Source organism: Mustela nivalis (genome assembly GCF_964662115.1).
Source record: "Mustela nivalis genome assembly, chromosome: 16".
Classification (NCBI taxonomy): Eukaryota; Metazoa; Chordata; class Mammalia; order Carnivora; family Mustelidae; genus Mustela; species Mustela nivalis.
This window is the reverse complement of record NC_139035.1, coordinates 37,012,571-37,030,130: the sequence shown is the minus strand read 5'-3', so window position 1 is coordinate 37,030,130 and position 17,560 is coordinate 37,012,571. Positions and strand designations below refer to the sequence as shown.

Below are 17,560 nucleotides of genomic sequence, written 5' to 3'. Positions count from 1 at the left end.
AGATTGTGCCTTCCCAGTGGGTGAGGTCAGAGGCAGAGGGCTATCCTCGCCCTTCTAGGTGGAGGTGGGATGACAGAAGATTGGGGCTGCAATCATGCTTGATTTCAAGTCACCCTAGAAAGCTAACGATGCTGTGTTCGAACTAATTTCAACTAAACCACATCCCCACGGCTCACAAGACCTACACAGGACCTTGGCTATTATAGGGTCCCTGCCAAGGGATTGGGGTTGGAGGAGTCACTGGGAGAGGGGACCAAACCTCTCTCCATATGCAAGCAGAAGCACATAGCGGGTTGCAATCAAAATTAGGCCCTTTGATTTCCTTAGGGAGAGTGTAGTGGGGGTCAATATCCATTGGAGGTGTAGATGCCAAAAGTCATCTTATGTTGTTTCCTCCTCCCTGTTTTCAGGCCTGAAGGTTAGGAGGTAAAGAACATTCCAGAGTTCATTTCAAGGAGATAGCCCTATTAGTGGGGTTACCTATTAGTGTCTATTAATGTTACCTATTAATGTCTTACCTATTAGTGGGTAAGACATTTTTTGAAAAGTCTCTTGGGGCAGATGCTCAGATTATGAGGGGGCTCTGACGGTGGGTGTGTGGCGGGGGGACCTTCCTGGTTGACCAAGAGCACAGCAGGAGGGGAAAAGAAGATGGAAAGGGTGGCATGGAAGGTGGTAACAGGTGTGTGCCTTGTGTTAGTTCCCTTGCTATCTCCAATATTTAGTTAAAAACTCAGAAAACAATAAACACCCTTAAAGTAACTTGATTTTCCATAAGAATCTATGAAAGGCCTAGGCTTTGAGGCTGGCCCAGTGCTGCTTCAGATGCACTGGGAGGAACTTGCTGGGCATGGGGACAGTGAGACTGAAATGGGGCAGCAGTGCATGGAGTGGAAGGGAAAATAATTGTGGCAAGGCGCTAGCACAGCACACCAGACCCAGAAAACACAGTATCATGAATAGGTTGGCTGCAGGTTCTGGAAATTGGAGGAAGGCTTTTGACTGTTTCAGGCTGAGCAATTCAGGGGTAGGATAATATTAATCCAATCTTCAAGGGCACCCATTGGTGTCTGAATTACATATGTATATGATACTAATATTAATAGATTCCATTTATTTTATTTTTTAAAAATATTTTACTTATTTATTTGAGAGAGAACAATCACAAGCATGGAAGGGGTAGAGGGAGAAGCAGACTCCCCACTGAGCAGAGAGTTCAATGTAGAACTTGATCCCAGGATCCTGGGATTGTGACCTGAGCAAAAGGTAGACACTGAACTGACTGAGCTACCCAGGCTCCCAATAGATTCTATTTATCGAGTAATGTGCTCTGTTTTTCATATGTATTATCTCATTTGGATTCTATTTTTATAACAACTGTAACAGGTAAGTAGTATTACTACTTCTACAGGGTTCATTCCTATTATAAGTTCTTTATTTTTTTTAACTCCATGTTCAGACTAAATAACTGTGGAATAGCATATAATTCCCTAAACTTCCCAAGGAAGTTAAAGAAATCAAAATAAACTGAAAAGGAAACTGAGGTGCAGAGTACCTGACAGCTTAACTCCTAAGCTTGCACTCTTGGCCACTGTACGTTCTTAATCCTCTCTCCCATCTACCCATCCATCAAACCATCCACCCACCAATCTATCCATCCATCCACCCAACCATCCATCCATCCATCCATCCATCCACCCAACCATCCACCCATCCACCCAACCACCCAACCATCCATCCATCCAGCCACCCACCCAACCATCCACCCACCCATCCATCCATCCATCCACCCAACCATCCATCCATCCACCCACCCACCCAACCATCCACCCATCTACCCAACCATCCACTCATCCATCCACCCATCCATCCATCCATCCACCCACCTACCCAACCACCCATCCATCCATCCACCCAGCCATCCTTCCATCCATCCATTTGGACATACACCTTTCTGACTATATCCTTATCCACTTACAGATGTAATTCTTTTTTGAGTGTGGGGGGTTAGATTAGATAATCTAAAACTTTTCTTCCAGGTCTTAGGTTCTATGAAGTATATTTTACCTTAGACTAAATTGTGTTTATTTTGGGCAGGGCGTTTGACTTTCTAATTAAGTTGCTCGGATTCATTTTAACATATGTTTCAGAGCTGGCATGGGTCTAGGAGATAGCCCAGTCCAAGTTCGCCATTTTGTAAGACAAAGTGACTCACTAAAGCTCATCCAGTCCAGAGCTTTGCCAGGATACCCTTCTGTTTCAGATTATTTTTGAACCATGGCTACATGGCGAGTGCTGAATAAGGACAACGATCCAGATAGGCCAGGAGCAAGAGGGAATGGCAGCCTGGAATCAGAAATCATCTGGTTTTTACCTCACTTATATGCCAAGGGCCAATGATGACAATGATGATGATGGTGGTGGCAATGGTGATGAGGCAATGTCTCCTGTGATTCACTGAGCCCTTATATCAAAAAGGATATGGATTCTTGCTTCCTGCCAACTAATGCCTGATTCATTCCTGAAAGATGTCTACCTCATTTAAAATGTCCCAGGAAGTTTGAAACCTAGTCTCTATCTCTTCCTGATTTGAGCCATCGTTCCCTCCTGTTCTGTGTGTTTATTCTTTTTCTCCTTTTTAAAAATGAATGCCTATAGAATAGCACATAGTTCCCTGAACACACAGCAAAAGGAGTTGAGTGAAGCAAAAAAAAAAAAAAAAAAAAAAGTGAAGTACATGTTCATGGGCAACAAGACATTGACGATAAATCGAAAGCTGGGTTTGGAAACAGAGACGCTGACTTCACTGAGACACAAACACCATATTCACACAGATCCCTTTCTTTCCCAATTCCAGGAATTCTGGCGTGGGTGAAATTGAGTCACCTGGAGGGGTGCCAGAGCCTAGTTGGTACTTTGGACTTTTACTTGCAGCAAAATCTCTCCCATTTCCTCTCAGAGCTGAATTGGTTGAGCTCTCAGCTTCCAACCCTGTCTCCCTTTTGAGAAGGAAGAAATAAGATGCAGAGGATAATACTATCATTTATCGAGTATCTACAGTATGTCAAGCACTGGGTTTTACATATTTTATGTCACTTATTCACTTCAATGATATTGAAAGGGTGGTATTATTATCCTCATTTTACAGATAAGAACTCCAATGTCCGGAAAGTTAGAGCGCCAGCCCCAGGGTTCCCAAATTGGAAAGTGATAGAGGTCAAATTGAGCTCAGATCTATATGCTTTATAGTCACTCACATGAGGTAAAGAGCATGGCTCCTCAGATTCCGAGTGGGACATGATTTCTCCTGCTCGTCCCACTGGTCTCCACCTTCTCTAGTCTGGGAGTTTCACCTTTGACAATATGACTCTCCTCCTCCTACACATAATCACAGATCAGGGATGGAGTGGTCCGTCTTCCATGCTCATACAGATTGTAGATCTTAAATCTTCAGCTCAAGCTTTAACTCATAACATCAAGTAGGGTGTGCTCTCCCCTTCTTCACCTGCCCTTTCTTCCATAGAATTAAAACCTCCTTTTGCACACGTGTGCAAAGCCAAGTTTCAAGGCGGCCTCTGGCAGACCATTCCTCCCACGATGGAGAGAGGCAACTGCGACGAAACCAGGCCCCTCCCCTGACTTCTGTGTAGGCTAGCGCTTGGCCCCGCCACACCAAAACAGGGTACGGCACTCCCAGGGTAATACAAGAGGGGTGATTCAGCTGTCAACACACTTAAGGACACAGATCCCACCAGGCCAGGCTGAGAAGCCAGCTCCTCTCTTGGTAGATAGTGTGTTCCCAGTAGCCTCAAGACTGCAGCAGGCTACAGCAGAGTTACAAGGCCAAGTGGAAGTAGAGCTGTCACATAGGTTTTTGATATCAAAGGAATGGCCTTTACAAACTTCCATCCAAAATCTTTCAAGAAGGGACCACACGCAACAGTGAGCCCACTCTTGCCTCCACCCCACTGGTCCAAGCTGAAAGAAGAGCGATCCTCCATGGAGAAACGAGGCGGGATAAAACTCCTCCCGTGGGTCTAGCCTCACCTTCAGGATGAAAGATGTCCCTCTTCAAAATGAGGGCAGCTGGGTTTGGGTTGATATCCTATTCTTGAATCGCAAAGACCATCCTAAGAGTCAGACACGCCCTCTAGAGGGTAAGGACCTGGGGAAGCAGGAAGGGGATTGCTCAGGGAGCAGGCCTGTCACCAGCTGAGGTATGTTTGTTGGAGACATTACCTTTACCTGGGAGTAAGGATTTAAGAGGAGAAACTCACCCACCTGTGTTGATGCGAGGGCCCCCCACTTTCCTACCATGTCTTACTTTATAGGTAGCACCCAGTTTCCCTATTAATCAAGCAATAAAAAAAATAATAATAATAAAGTGATCGTTCCTCGGTCCTCCTGAAAAACGCACATGAAGCAGTTGAACCCAACACAGCACGTGTCAAACAGTCCTCCAGAAGGGGGCCTTCTCTCTCTGGGGGAGTCTGTAATAGAGAATGGCTTGGCCAGTTCTGCGAGTCCCTATCTGCTCTGACAGACCCGGTCCTGACCCAGGGCCAGGGAAGCCGCAGGATTTTGGGTGTGTGTGTGAGTGTATACAGAAACCGTCACACCCACACTCCACATACCATGACCGGGTGGAGCCATGTTGTCTGTATCTTAATCTTTTCATCATTTTCAGAAATACTATGCTTTGACAGTGCTGCGTCCCTAGGGATGCAGCCCAGAAATGCTCAGCTGACCTAATAGACACCTTTCCAATAACAGTTCCCCTTATCTGCCCCTCAGATCTGGGAATCCTGCCTTCTAACCACAGCCACGAATGATATTTATTTCCTTAGGGGAAGCAGGGGTCCTGTCTAGCTCTGCCTGATTTCCAAGCGTGTATCCACAAGCCCATACCACCCACTCCTAGTTCCTACCCTCTCTTGGCATTTTGCCACGTTGCACAACGTGGTCAGGGAATTAGGGTTCTAGTAAGTTATTAAAGTGCTACTTTCCAAAGACATCATAGAAAAAAAAAACACTCAGTATGGTCTTGAACAATGTTTAATCTCTGACGTTTGAGAAGACACTTCAGGATCTTGAAGGGCCTGAGGGTTGAGCCTTTGACAGTGACCGCAGATCCTGAGGGTGCCACGTTTGAGAGGCGGCACGCAGCGTGGAATGAGAAACTGGGGACCCCGCTCTGTTACTGCATGGCAGAGTGACCACAGATAAGTCCCTTGCCTTCCTCAACAGCGTGGGACAGGAGAGGCTCATCTCTAAGATTCCTCCTAGCTGTGATAGTCTGTGAATAACTCGCAGAGAATGTACTGGGTTGCCTTCCCATAGAAACGGAAAAAAAACTACGTGCGGTAGTCAGTAGCTAGCTCTTCAGTATTTCTAAAGAGTCAGGGCTTAGACTCCCGTCTCTGCACTGGCCCAGCCCTGGGGTCAGTCCTGCGTGGGCTGAGGTAGGGAGCAGGAGATCAGGAACGGCAGAGTCAGGGACCACTACTGGGTTTATGCTTCCAAATTCGTCAAGCCCACAGACCAGGATCGTCCCTGGTAAGAAGCGTGCTGGGTGGTCACTTGTCCTGCCTTCTCAGGCCAACCAGAGACCTCCCACTCCCAGTCCTCAGAGAGGTTTAGTAACAGGGATGTGCCCTGTCCTTGGGACTGGGGACAGTAAGAAGGGGGCAGTGAGGGGGACAGTGTCACTGGGGACAGTCAGTGACAAACCTGCTCCTCCAGGCCACTGTCCAGAAGTTCAGAAGTGAGAGAGGGATCCTGCAAGGTGAACCAGTCCCCTTCCATACTGGGATTCCGGCAGACCCACATTTCATAAGACCCTGCATTTGCCTAATGTCGCCGGAACAGCCATTGTTTCACCTGCCTTTTTTTCCTCAGGCTTAGCCACCCGGTCCCCTCAGTTCTGGCTTGGCTGAACTCTCCCTGGGGTAAGACGATCTCCAACACAAGCAGTACTCTGAGCAATGACTCCTTGTGTCATATAAATAGCTTCAGTGATATATATATAGTTTACAGCACACACACACGCACGTGCGTGTGCACACACACACTCTGTCTTGTGGAAATCATCTTCGGGATGATTTAAGCAAGGATTGGCACAAGCATTGGCACAATCACTCTGAATATAAACGTACGTGTGTGTCTGGAATCCCATCTCCCCCTGCCCTTTGCCTCAGAGAGAGGAGCGCACTGAAGGGAAGCCTGCTCGTGCCCAAGCTCCGAGCTGTTGTGGGGGAAAGGCTCCGAGCCTCCTCCTGTTTGGCAGGGGTGAGGCGGGGGCTGTGGGGTGGCCGGCGGCTACTCCTTCAACAGACCCAGCTTCTTCAGAGCTTCCCTTCTGTGCTCATTGGGGACGCCTTTTGGGGAGATTTTGACACTGACGTAGGGGGGTCGAGGCAGCTTGTCAGGGCTCTGTCCTCGGTAGGGCAGGTGCCTGCTGCTCTGCTCCTGCTCCTGCTCGGCCAGCTTGCCCACCTGGATGCCTGCAAAGTCCTTCCCCGTGCCCAGGGAGGCAGGGCGGGGCCGTGAGTTACGCAAGACATTAGGAGACATCTTGTCCAAGAAGGAGCCTTTGCCCAGAGAGGTGCTGGTTTGGGGGCTGGGGTCTTTCTCAGCCGAGAGGTAGCTGCTCAGCCCCACGCCCGAGCGCTCCAGAGTGTTGGACTTGAAGTTCATCTGTCTCAGGCCCGGGATGTCGCTCTCCTGGAGGGTCAGCCCTGAGTCTGACTTTGGCTGAGTCAGGGGCTTACTTAACCCCGGGGCCTTAGGGATAGGAATTGGCACGGATTTGGCCGCTGGAACCTTCCCTGGAGTGGGTTCCTGGGCTCGAATCCAGCCTCTGCCTGGAGGAGACCCCTGAGCTGGAGTGGGACTCGGAGCCTTCCCTGGGGTGGTTCCCCGCGGCGGAGCTGGGGCTGGAGCCTTTCCTCCAGCAGGTGCGGCGGCTCTGCCCTGAGCTGGAACCGCAGGCGGAACTGGTGCTGGAGTTGGAAGGGGGGCCTGGAGCCAGGTGGAGCCAGTGCGTTTACTTAAGTGGGGGCTGGGCTCGTCCTGGTCTTGGGGTAGCCCCAGCTTCTCAAGTGCTTCTCGGCGGGCCTTCTTCTGCTCCTGCAGTGAGGACGGGGCCAGGCCAGGGTCTCCAGGGCCGGCCTCGGCGTGGCGGGCCAGCCAGTTCTGGGGCTCGCTGTGGAAACTGCTGCGACTGCTTTTCAGAACGATATTGGGGGGCAGTTTCCGGGGCTTAGAGGCTGTGAGGGGGGCCAGGTGGGCACCGGGGTCTCCCCCTGATGGGACAGGAGCATCTTCGGCTCTCATATTCTGAGACGAGGTGGAGGTGGCTGAAGGCGGCCTAGACTGTCCTGGGCCGCCTGTTGAGCCTTCCTCCTTGGCTTTTTGGGACATGGCCTCTGAGGGAGTCTCCTTGCTCTCCTGGGGGCTGACTGACGTGTGGGTCTGCTGCCGGGGCTCTGTGGGCAGGCGGCCTCGCTCCTGCGGCTCGGGCGGGGTGTCCCGGAAAGCCTCTGGTGGAGGGATGGGCACTGTGTCCAGGGCTGGGGCAGGTGGCTGGGGGCTGGCCAGAGCCTGGCTGGGCTCACTGCTTTGGCTGACCTGCTCTGTCTCAGGCTCCGGGACAAGGCCTTCCACTTCCCCCGGGCTGTGGCTATGAGTCTGAGTGGTGCTTTTCCTGAGGTTCTGGTTGATGCTGATGTGGATATTTCTGGGAAGGCTATAGGACCCAGACCTGAGGCCCAGGTCTTGGAGCTCAGGAAGATGGGTTGAGCTGGGCTGAGTCCCTCTCCTTGGCTCTGGTTCTTGCTGAACGATCTTCTCCCCTGGATACCCTGCAAGGGGGCAGGAGAAGAGGCAAAGAAGCAGGGACAGAGGTGAGAACCCTGTTGCCCCCTGAAACACAAATGCTTCCTGAACTCTGATCTCCACTTAGCAATGGGTTTTGGTTTTTGTTGGTTCTCTGCTCTTAAAGGGGCCGCACTGTTGCCTGGATATCATTTAGACCAACAGATGGACACCAGTGGATTCCCTACAACCACGAATTCGTTTCTCATGGTAGTTGAAGAAAGAGCAGCCTCACGTAACTCCATGCCCTGGCCTCGAGCTCTTCCTAACTGTCTACAGAGAGAACAGGGTTAGAAAGGGCGTCAGGACAGCCCCCTCCAACTATCCTGGGGCTCCCGGCTCACTGAGTCCAGGGGAAGCACTGAACACCAATGGCAGTAACAGCCGATGTGGTTTGTCCAGACCCCTGTCTTCCTCCACCTTCAGTTTCTTTCTTTTTTTTTTTTTCAGATAGGGGAGGGGCTAGGGGAGAGGACATGTGCCGGGGGAGCGGCAGAGGGAGAGGGAGAAGTAGACTCCCCACTGAGCAGGGAGCCCTACGTAGGGTTCCATCCCAGGACCCTGGGATCACGACCTGAGCTGAAGGCAGATGCTTAACTCACTGAGCCACCCACGTGCCCCCACCTTCAATTTCTATAAGCACCTGAATGATTCTGTGACACCACAGCCACCCCATACCAGAGAGTGACATGGGCTCTTTCCTTCCAGCAAGCTAGGCAAGTGTATCATGTGCCCTGGGCCAAGGAATCAGTCTCAGGAGGCAGAGAAGTCCTTACCCCCACTTCCTGTCCTATCTCCCCAGAGGGTCTAACACGTCTGTCAATCGGTATTTGCTAAATGCATGAACATGCGGTTGTGGTCCCAATACCAGTGGGGCTGTCCTCAGGAGTAAAGTGCCCCCCTCATTCTGAGACAGTCATGGCCACACTTGCGTGCCATCCTGTCCCCCCTTCTACGGAGCCTCAATACCACTGGCTTTCCACATTCTTGCACAAGAGCCTTGAGGTACCACCCATTGAAGTTAAGGGAGCGCTTCCCTCTTATCTCTTGCAACCTGATCCTCCTGGGTCATCCTGATTAGGTCTCCCGGCTAGCTCAGTGTCCCCAGAGCCACCACCTGCCCCTCCCGGAATCCCTCCCCCACCTCTGTGGTCCTGTCTCTTTAGAATTTCTCTGTGAGAGAATGGGAGCTGGCCAAACCCTTTTCCCTCCCAGGCCTCTGACATTTCATAGAAAGACAGGCAGCTGGCTTGTCCTCAGTCCCTCCTCCTCTCCAGGGCAAGACCTTAATTCCAGCCAGGAGAGTGGAAAGGAGCTGCTGTTATCCTTGTGCCCGTGACCCTTAGAGCAGAGGGCAAATAAGGTGCAAAGCAGCCGTAAAGATGTACTGGTTTTCTGGATTTGTGAAAGGTGTCACTCCAGAAGGTCTCTCTTACCCTGGGGAGCAGGCTGGGTTATGGGCAGAGCTCGGGGGCCTTGGGGAGCTGTATCTTGCTCAGACTCGTCAGTAGACAGTCCGCTGTCAGCCTCAGTGTCCAGTGAGCCGATGGTCTCCTCCAGGAAGAGCAGACACTCTTTCTCTTCAGCGGACAGGAAGTCGTAGCTGCTGTCACTCTGGAATGAGGCGTGGAGAACAGAGAGGGAGAGGGAACTGTGAGGCAGCTCCACAGAAACTGGTGGGGCTGAGAAAACCCTGCGTCCTGAAGGAATGCTGAAGAGCTGGAAACCTTTCTGAGAGGCTTCTCCGCAAACCTGTGGGCATTGCTTCCTGAAACTGCAGGCACGGACCAGGCAGAGGCTGCCGAGCTGTTGGCCCGCGAGTTCCCAGTGCTAGGCAGCCAGATGGCGACTGACCTTTTTTGCCCAGTCCTGCGTGGAAGGCTTAGAGGAACTGATCCCAGGTTCTAATTCCAATTCCTCTGTGTGAACTATGTCAAGCATTTCACTTTCTATGTTTCCGATTTAGCTCTAAATTATATGGACAACATAATGATTTGACCTTAAACTTGATGGTATCGTTTTTAACTTTCCAAAGGACTTTTGCATACTCCATCTGGTATGTCAAGGACAGCAGGAGGACAAACAAGAAACTGCAGCCAACCACTGACTGTCAGGCCAATGGGAACAGTGGTAGGACTAGCCACAGATACATTTACTAAATAATTTACTCTTGACTTTGAAATGCATTCCATACAGGATTTTTTTTTCCTTTGTGTATTTACTTTCTTGATGGCATTTGGCTCTGGCTAACAGTCAAGTAAGTGTGCATTTCTTAAGCAAATATTAACTTGAAGCGGGGAGGGTAGAGAAACTGGATGGGTATGGGAGGAGGAGAAAGCAACTTAGTGTGAAATATCAAGAAGCTATTAAAGTAAATAATTGTCGTGATGAAAAAGCACATAGGGGTATTTGGAAATAAGTGTTATGGCCATTTTAAATGGTTATTGCCTATGTTCTACAAGGCTGGCAAGATCCAAAGAAGAGTCGCTCTATGAAGTTGAAGGTTGAAGGGAAAACCAGAAGGGAAATGGAAATGTGAGAAATTTGGCCTGAGTCCCTGAGTTCCTGGCATGTATCTCAAATCTCTTCCTAATATTTGCGATACTTCAGAGTTATATATTTCCAGACCCAGTCAGATGGCCAGGGAAGATTTCGAGAAAGCCCTAAATACATCCTGGGAGATGGTCGTTGGAACACTACCAGTTCCCATGGCTCCTTAAAGAGCCATTGTCAGTCGGCAAAAGCGAGGCTTACATATCAAAGGAAGCCCCAGGTATAGCCTTTGGAAGCCCTGAAGTCAATTCCAAGGGTTCCCTGAACAAAATCTTCTTCATTGCCCTTTTCTTCCTAAAATAGCCTTGCCAAAGATTAGCCAACTCTGAATTTCTCCTTTGTGGATGAAGCACTTTGAAAACCTATAATCCTTGCTACATTCTATGTCCAGTCGTATGGAACTGCCCATACTGGCCTCAGCCTTACAGAAACAGAAAGAGATCTCTGGGGTCTTCTCAGGTCAAAAAGAAATGATATACAGACTGTCTGCACTTTGGATTGCGAGCGCGCGCGCGTGTGTGTGTGTGTGTGTGTGTGCTGCTTTCTCTATTCGATTTTTACATACCCAAACTCACAGACTATATTAAACATCCTTGACATTTGGGAGAGATCCTTATAATCCTTAAATTTCCAAGTACCTCTATAGGATATAAAGCAATAGGGCATAAATTCTCAAGGTTACTATGTATGTGATGAACACCAAGAACCAAAGAATGCCTACGTTCGGACATACGGCGGACTTGGCTCTTTCACACCAGCCTTAGAGCAACTGAGATTTAAATTCATTCTCAGAAGAATTACAGAGTACTACATGCCACTCTCTGTTAAACATGATGACTTTGGAAGATTCGGAATCTCTGCTCATGGAGATAGGCTATTTCTTCTCCACACAGAGGCACGTGCTAAGTGCTGTCTGTGCCTGTCCTGACTCTTCCAGAGGACCCTATGAATTCGCTGTTTACATTATCCCCACCCTAAAACTGAGGAGACTCAAGTTTACAGAAATTAAGTAATTTGCCCAAGGCCATTTGGCTTATAGGTGGAGAATTCAGACCTGCTCGGCTCCAGAACCCAGGCTCCTAATTACTCTGTTCTCTTTGATCTTCACAGAAAGAATACGGCTTGCTTGCTGCAGGAGACTTGGGGAACACCAGTGCTCTGGGACCTACCATCCATCCTTTCCACCAGGACCTCTGATCATGGGCCCTTGCTCACACCTCAACTTAGCCCCCAATGAATAAAACCTGGGAGCAAGTCTCATCTGCCCTCCTGCTCTCTGGGGGCGGTCCCACTCTATTCTCTAGAAAACCGGACTGACTCAGACGCACAAATGCTCACGGGGGTGATTCACGCCCTGATGATGAGGAAGATGAAAGCTGAGGAGCAGTGAGGCTGGCGGGCGGTGGGCAGGGCAGGGCAGGGCAAGGGTGGGGCGGGCGGGGCAGGCGTGCAGAGAGCCGGCGGGCGGCAGGACTGAGGGTACTGGCAGGACTGAGGTACGTACAGATCCAGAGCGGGTGGACGTGGTGCTCATGATGCTGTCACGGCTGCCGACGCGGGTCACGGGTTCTGAGCCAGGCCCCGCCAGCCACAGTTCGCTCTGGGGCATCGCCTGAAGCAAGGTGCGGGGGGCGGTGAAAGGGGCTCCCAGAGGGGAAGCGAAGGGAAGTGAAGAATGTCCCAAGCTGGCCTGAAAAGACAAGAATCGAAGCCACGTGTGAGCCAAGCTGAGGCTCTCCGGCAAGGCTCTGCCCAGGCCCTGGAGCAGCGTGGTGGCGGGGATGCCCAGCAAGCAGAGCGCTGGAAGAGGCCGTGCACAGGGGTCCCCCAAACCTCCCAGCCTGCGTGGAAGGACACAGAACCCGGCTCGCACGCATGCAGAAGGGCGTTGTTAGCGGAGGTGGGGTGGGGAGGGCGGGGTGGCAGGGAGGAGTAGTCTGGTCGGAGAGGAAATTCCATCACTTCTCCTAGTGGCCTTCTTTCTCTCCATCTGGAGGCTTAACCTACATCTCCATGACTACAAACAATACAGAGTAAGGGGCCCATAGCATGGGTTCTGGAGGTAGTCAGGTCTGGATTCAAACCCACTTCCACCATGGCCAGTTATGGGACTTGAGGCCAAGTACTCTTCTACCCCGTTTTTCCCATTAAATCGGGTGAATGTAGGGTTAATGAGAACAGCATAGCTTAGTTGGTAGTAAATGCTCATTTAATGAATAAGATAAGATTTGCTACTGTTCTTATAATAAGAGAAAGACAAGATCCACCTAGGATCAAAATGAATTGAAGTCAGGCAAGAGTTTAGAGAAGAGGGGTTTGGGTTAAGTGGGAGAGAAGGAACAGGGTCCTCAATTGTACCAACCACACAGGGTTGTCAGAAACATGTACAATAGGCTCCACATAAAACACATTGTGCAGTAGGAGTTAGCTGTCATCCAAGCCAACACCATTAACATCAGCCCCCACTCCCACCCCAACCACCATCAATCACCTCCCTAGTCTGGGGGGCACACACATGACCCCAGAGGCTGATACAAAGCCAGTTTCCCTCTTGCGTGCCACCCCTCTGATGTTGTGCTAATTTCCAGTGAGGTTCCCTAACCTTTGTCAAATGAACAAGAGAAATGGCCTACACAGCTTCCTCCTGACTCCAGCTCGCAGGGGCAAATAAGTTTCCAGTTCACTGTACCAACAGTAATAGCAAAGGAAGGCAGTGGCATCTTCCTTCTGAAAATCTCAAGGTCTGGAAAGGTCCCAGGTGACTCTCTTATGTTAAAATGAAATCCTGGAAGAACTAAGTTTAAAAGACGGTTGCAAGGTCAAGTCGAGAATATGCGAAGAGCTAGAATTGAAATCCAGTTTGTCTGGTTCTGACTCCATATTTTTCCATGACACCATGCTGTATTTTCAACTACCTTTCCTAACCTCCCAATAGTAGGTAAAATGTCCTAGCAGTAACGTGTTCTGTTTGAGATCTTGGGACCTGGGGTTTGGGTCCCGGGGAGGCTGTCCCTTCAGCTTCTTCCAACAGTTGCTTCCAGTGCCAAGTCAGGTTTGGGCTGTGCTGGGTGAGTCCGCCTGCCAGCCATGTAGAGCCCATAAGCACGTGGCCTCATGGTGCTCCTCTCCTGCTCTGGAGGAGGCCGGCAAGTGGGGCAGGTAGGGAGGAGCAGGACAATGGGGAAAGAAGAGGAAAATATCCCAGTGAGCCAGATGCATGGAGTTCATAAATGTCCAGACCCTCTCAGGAGTTAGAGACAGGACCAGAGAGGACAGAGACACCAAAGAAGCACAGTGACAAATCAACATTGGGTAAGGCAGTCCTTCAGTTTACTCATGAGGTTACTTTCCCAACCTCAGAACTCCAAAGAAACAGAAACGTGAGGAATCATGTGGATGGAGGGCAGTCACCTCAGCTATCCACTCCATTCCTGACTGTCTAGATCCAGAAGGTACCCATTCTTAACATTCTGTAGGGCTGAGGTCCTTACAGCCAAAGAGGTCCATTGCTCATAAGCCTAGGCACACAGAAGGCACTCAAAAAATGCTGGACATGGGGCTCCTGGGTGGCTCAGTGGGTTAAAGCCTCTGCCTTCGGCTCAGGTCATGATCCCAGGGTCCTGGGATAGAGCCCCGCATCGGGCTCTCTGCTCAGTGGGGAGCCTGCTTCCTCCTCTCTCTCTCTGCCTACTTGTGATCTCTGCCTGTCAAATAAATAAATAAAATCTTTAAAAAAAAATGCTGGACAAATGACTATTGAGTTAAGCTGTTGGAAGGCCTCCTTTTTCTTTTCTTTCTTTTTTACTTTTACCTTATTACTATAAAGTCTTTCCTATGTATTATATTTCCCTGAGGATATATGACTCAATGGAACTGAGCCAATGCTTTAGTTAAACTAACATTTATGAGCACCTAAGAGGCATGGAACAAGCCAAAATAATAAGGCAAGGGCATTGTTTCCAAGATGCCAGTGTAAATCCAAGGGTATAGTTTTTCGCTCTAGTTCTCTTAAAAAGTTTCTGTACAATTGTAACTGCTGATTATTAATACTGTACTTAATACAGTAATTATTGATGCTGTACTAATCACTGTAGTTAATATCATATTCTCTGTGAATGGGTGACCAGATGTTGCCTCTTCCTTTCAGAAACAGTTCCTACCCTTGTTCTTCTAAGTACTCTTCGGACTGTACGGTAGCTTGCTAGCTTCTCCTTCCTCCTGGGGCAACCTGCCACACTCACAATTTCGGGACTAAGTAGTGGGAAGTAACTCAAGCAGCTGGAAGAGAGAGAAACAGCATGAACAGCACTGCTTCAGAAACACACAGCCCGGTACAGCTTACAAAGTGCTTTCAGACATGCTGCTGAGACCTTCAGAAGAGCCTGATAAATCGAGGCAAGATGTGATACTTTCTTCTTTGACAGATGAGAAATCCGGAGCTCTTTCCACTTCCCCCTCCACAGGGAAGCAGGGGATGACCTCTCATGGCCTAGAGAGGACGCCTCTGGGTCCAGCCCTTCCTGGGACTCGAGAGAGCCATGTACCTAAAGAGGGGGGTCATCAGCCACCCCTGACTAAACACTAAAAGCCCGAAGATCACCCTTCTCTTTCTACTTCACACCTTAAACCCTTGAAATCATCTGATTCTGCTTTATGCTTCCAGGCCAGCTGTATGTCCCCACAGTAGATGTTTCCAGAGTAAACAAATGACAACAACTGTCACTGAAGATTGTGTCATTGGGCACTGGGGCCCCTGCAGAGCTGAATCTGAACCTCAACCCAGGCCAAATGCGCCCTTAAGGTGCTTGCGTCTTATCTCCAGGCCTCATTTTCTGATCCAAAGAGCCAGAACCCTAAGAGTCTCCTCTCTTCACCCCACCCACCCTTGCGCTCTCCCTCGCCACTGTGGCCAGACCTGGATGCTGCATTTCCTTCCAGCAACTTTACAACCTTGAAACCTGGGGACCGTCTCAGGGCAGCCATCGAAACTTGAGGTATTCCTACCTGATAAGAAGTCGGAGAAACAAGAAAAACACTCAAGGTGAGAGTTTGATATCTTTTAACCCTTGACCTCTTTGGGGGATTGGAGGGGAGGAGAAAATGGGTTATGAAATAGGCACAGCCTATAGCCAGGGCCATCCGTGCCAAAGCACATTAAACATTAACTACACTGCTGAAACCAGCCAAGTCTTGGAGGAGAGTAAATAGAGAGCATGTGGGGTTCTGGCATGGGTGGGGGGTGGTGGTGGGGGGCTCCGCCCCATGCCTCTTTGGCTTTACTGTATCTTCTAAACAGGCCCAAGGCCCCCTTGTCACCCTCCTTCTGTGATCCCACCCCCCCATATCTCTCAAGAGCTCAACTTCTCCCCACTAGTCAAAGAGTTGTCCTATTTCTCTCAGACCAGGTGCTTGCTGACTATCCGGATATATACTCCGGCCGGGGAACATCCGAAGAAAAGCGCCAGGAGGACTAAAAGCTGCACTGCATGTATATGCTTCTCCGTGAGCACATGGCCAACTTTCTGAGTGTGTTTAGTCAAAGTTATAATCTTCTATTGCACAGGTGGGTTTGAGGCAAAGGCTCAGTGGACCTATCTTCTGCACAGAAGAGCTTTGCTAACACTCCAGATTATCTTATCGCTGACAAGTTCACCGTCAATGGCAGCCTTCACTCAGTGAGTTTGGTGGGCTGGTTCTGTGGTTTGGGCTCAACTCAAACCAAAAGCTCCAGCTGCTAGGACTAGGAAACCCGGCACACTGGCTCAGGGCTGGCCGGTGCCAGGCCCCAGGGGTCTTCCCACTTCGCTCTTTCCTGCAGCAGGAGGAAAAGAGGCGCAGTTAGGGACCGGAATGTTAAACTGCTCCCTGCCCAAGGTGGATCGTAGAGAGCGGACTTGCTACTCTGAATTGACTTCCACATCCGGTTTCCTTGTGCCGATAACCTGCCACGCATGCTGTCGGTGGGGACCCCCAGAAGAAAACAAAGCCAAGCCACCACGGCAGTGTGGTTCTCCTCTCTGTGGACTCTGCCACCCTACTTTGGCCCGAGCCCCACTGAGAACGCCTACCAGTTTCAAGGACTACCGTGAAATATTAATGTTGGTGGGCTCCTGGCCCAGCCCAGCCAGTGGCTTCTGGTTTGCCAGTCTCTGTGTCTAACAGCAGGCAGAGTCAGAACATTAACTGAGTTGAATCTAAATAAACTCAGCTTTGCACCTAGATTATCCGTGGGTTTTCCAGAGATGAACTGGTAGTCTGAGGTGGGGTTTTCTGAGCCTCACATCGCCTTACAAACAGCCTTACACGCTTGTCCGAAGAGAGCTCCATTGTCACGGTACCATTATTGAACACACACATCCACTGCACCCTTTATTTAAATAAAAATAGACATTGAGTCGATAAAGCCAGAGGAAAATGTCCTGTTAGAAATGGAATGGAGAAACTAAGTCACTTTTCTCCCCTGGGAGAGCCCCCAGTTTGACTCCCTGCACTCTATTCTTTTCCAAGAATCACGACTCAATTTCAATTGCTCAGAGATGGAAATTTCCAAAACAAGCCTATTGTATTTTCGTGTTGACTGCGAAATGTGCTTATCCAACTGAAATAGGCAAATGAAAAAAAATATGCATCCCAGCCCTGGTCTCCACAAAATCATTCCAGTCTTAAGAAGCTATCAGCCTGCTCTGATCCCAGACTCGACGTACAGAGTTGAGGAACAGAGAGGAAAGCCCCCTGGCTGGGGTGCACAGGGCTCCCCACAACCCTGTGGCTCTCATTTCCCACGAAGCACCCCTTCCTGCTGAAGCATGAGCAATAGTTGGTTAGTGATTAACTCACCTTCACTGGATGAGGGGCTGAAGAGAGGAAAAAAATACCCTTTTATTTCAAAGGGCAGAGACGGGAGACACAGACTGCTTCCCCTGCCTTCCTCTGTTTTCTTCTTTTGACCTCCTCCAGACTTACCTGGACAGGTAAATGCTTCATCTGGGCTGCCCCACCCCACCCTGCCACTGACTCACAGCCAATCCCGGCCTTCCCTCCCTACTTCTCATTCCAGCTGTTTCTGCGGGGAGGGTGGGGGAGGGGAATGGGCAGGGCGGGGCTGCCCTCGCGGAGCCAATCATCTCTTGCC

At 49.9% G+C, this 17,560-nt stretch overlaps 1 protein-coding gene across 4 annotated transcripts in view; it reads right to left on the bottom strand.

Moving 5' to 3' along the window:
- Positions 1–5,039: 5,039 nt before the first annotated feature.
- LOC309849395 (specifically androgen-regulated gene protein) overlaps positions 5,040–17,560 on the bottom strand; it is a 32,050-nt gene continuing 19,529 nt past the window's right edge. For 2 of the 4 annotated variants that reach the window (XM_082701892.1, XM_082701893.1), the window contains 3 exons: positions 11,933–12,118; positions 9,312–9,489; positions 5,040–7,862 (listed from right to left, as the gene is read on the bottom strand). In XM_082701892.1, the coding sequence (XP_082558018.1) occupies positions 6,319–7,862; positions 9,312–9,489; positions 11,933–12,118 (1,908 nt within the window). In that variant the 3' untranslated portion in view covers positions 5,040–6,318. Of the gene's footprint in view, positions 7,863–9,311; positions 9,490–11,932; positions 12,119–17,265; positions 17,434–17,560 lie in introns of those variants that run through there. The other 2 variants (XM_082701894.1, XM_082701895.1) reach the window with 2 other exon arrangements.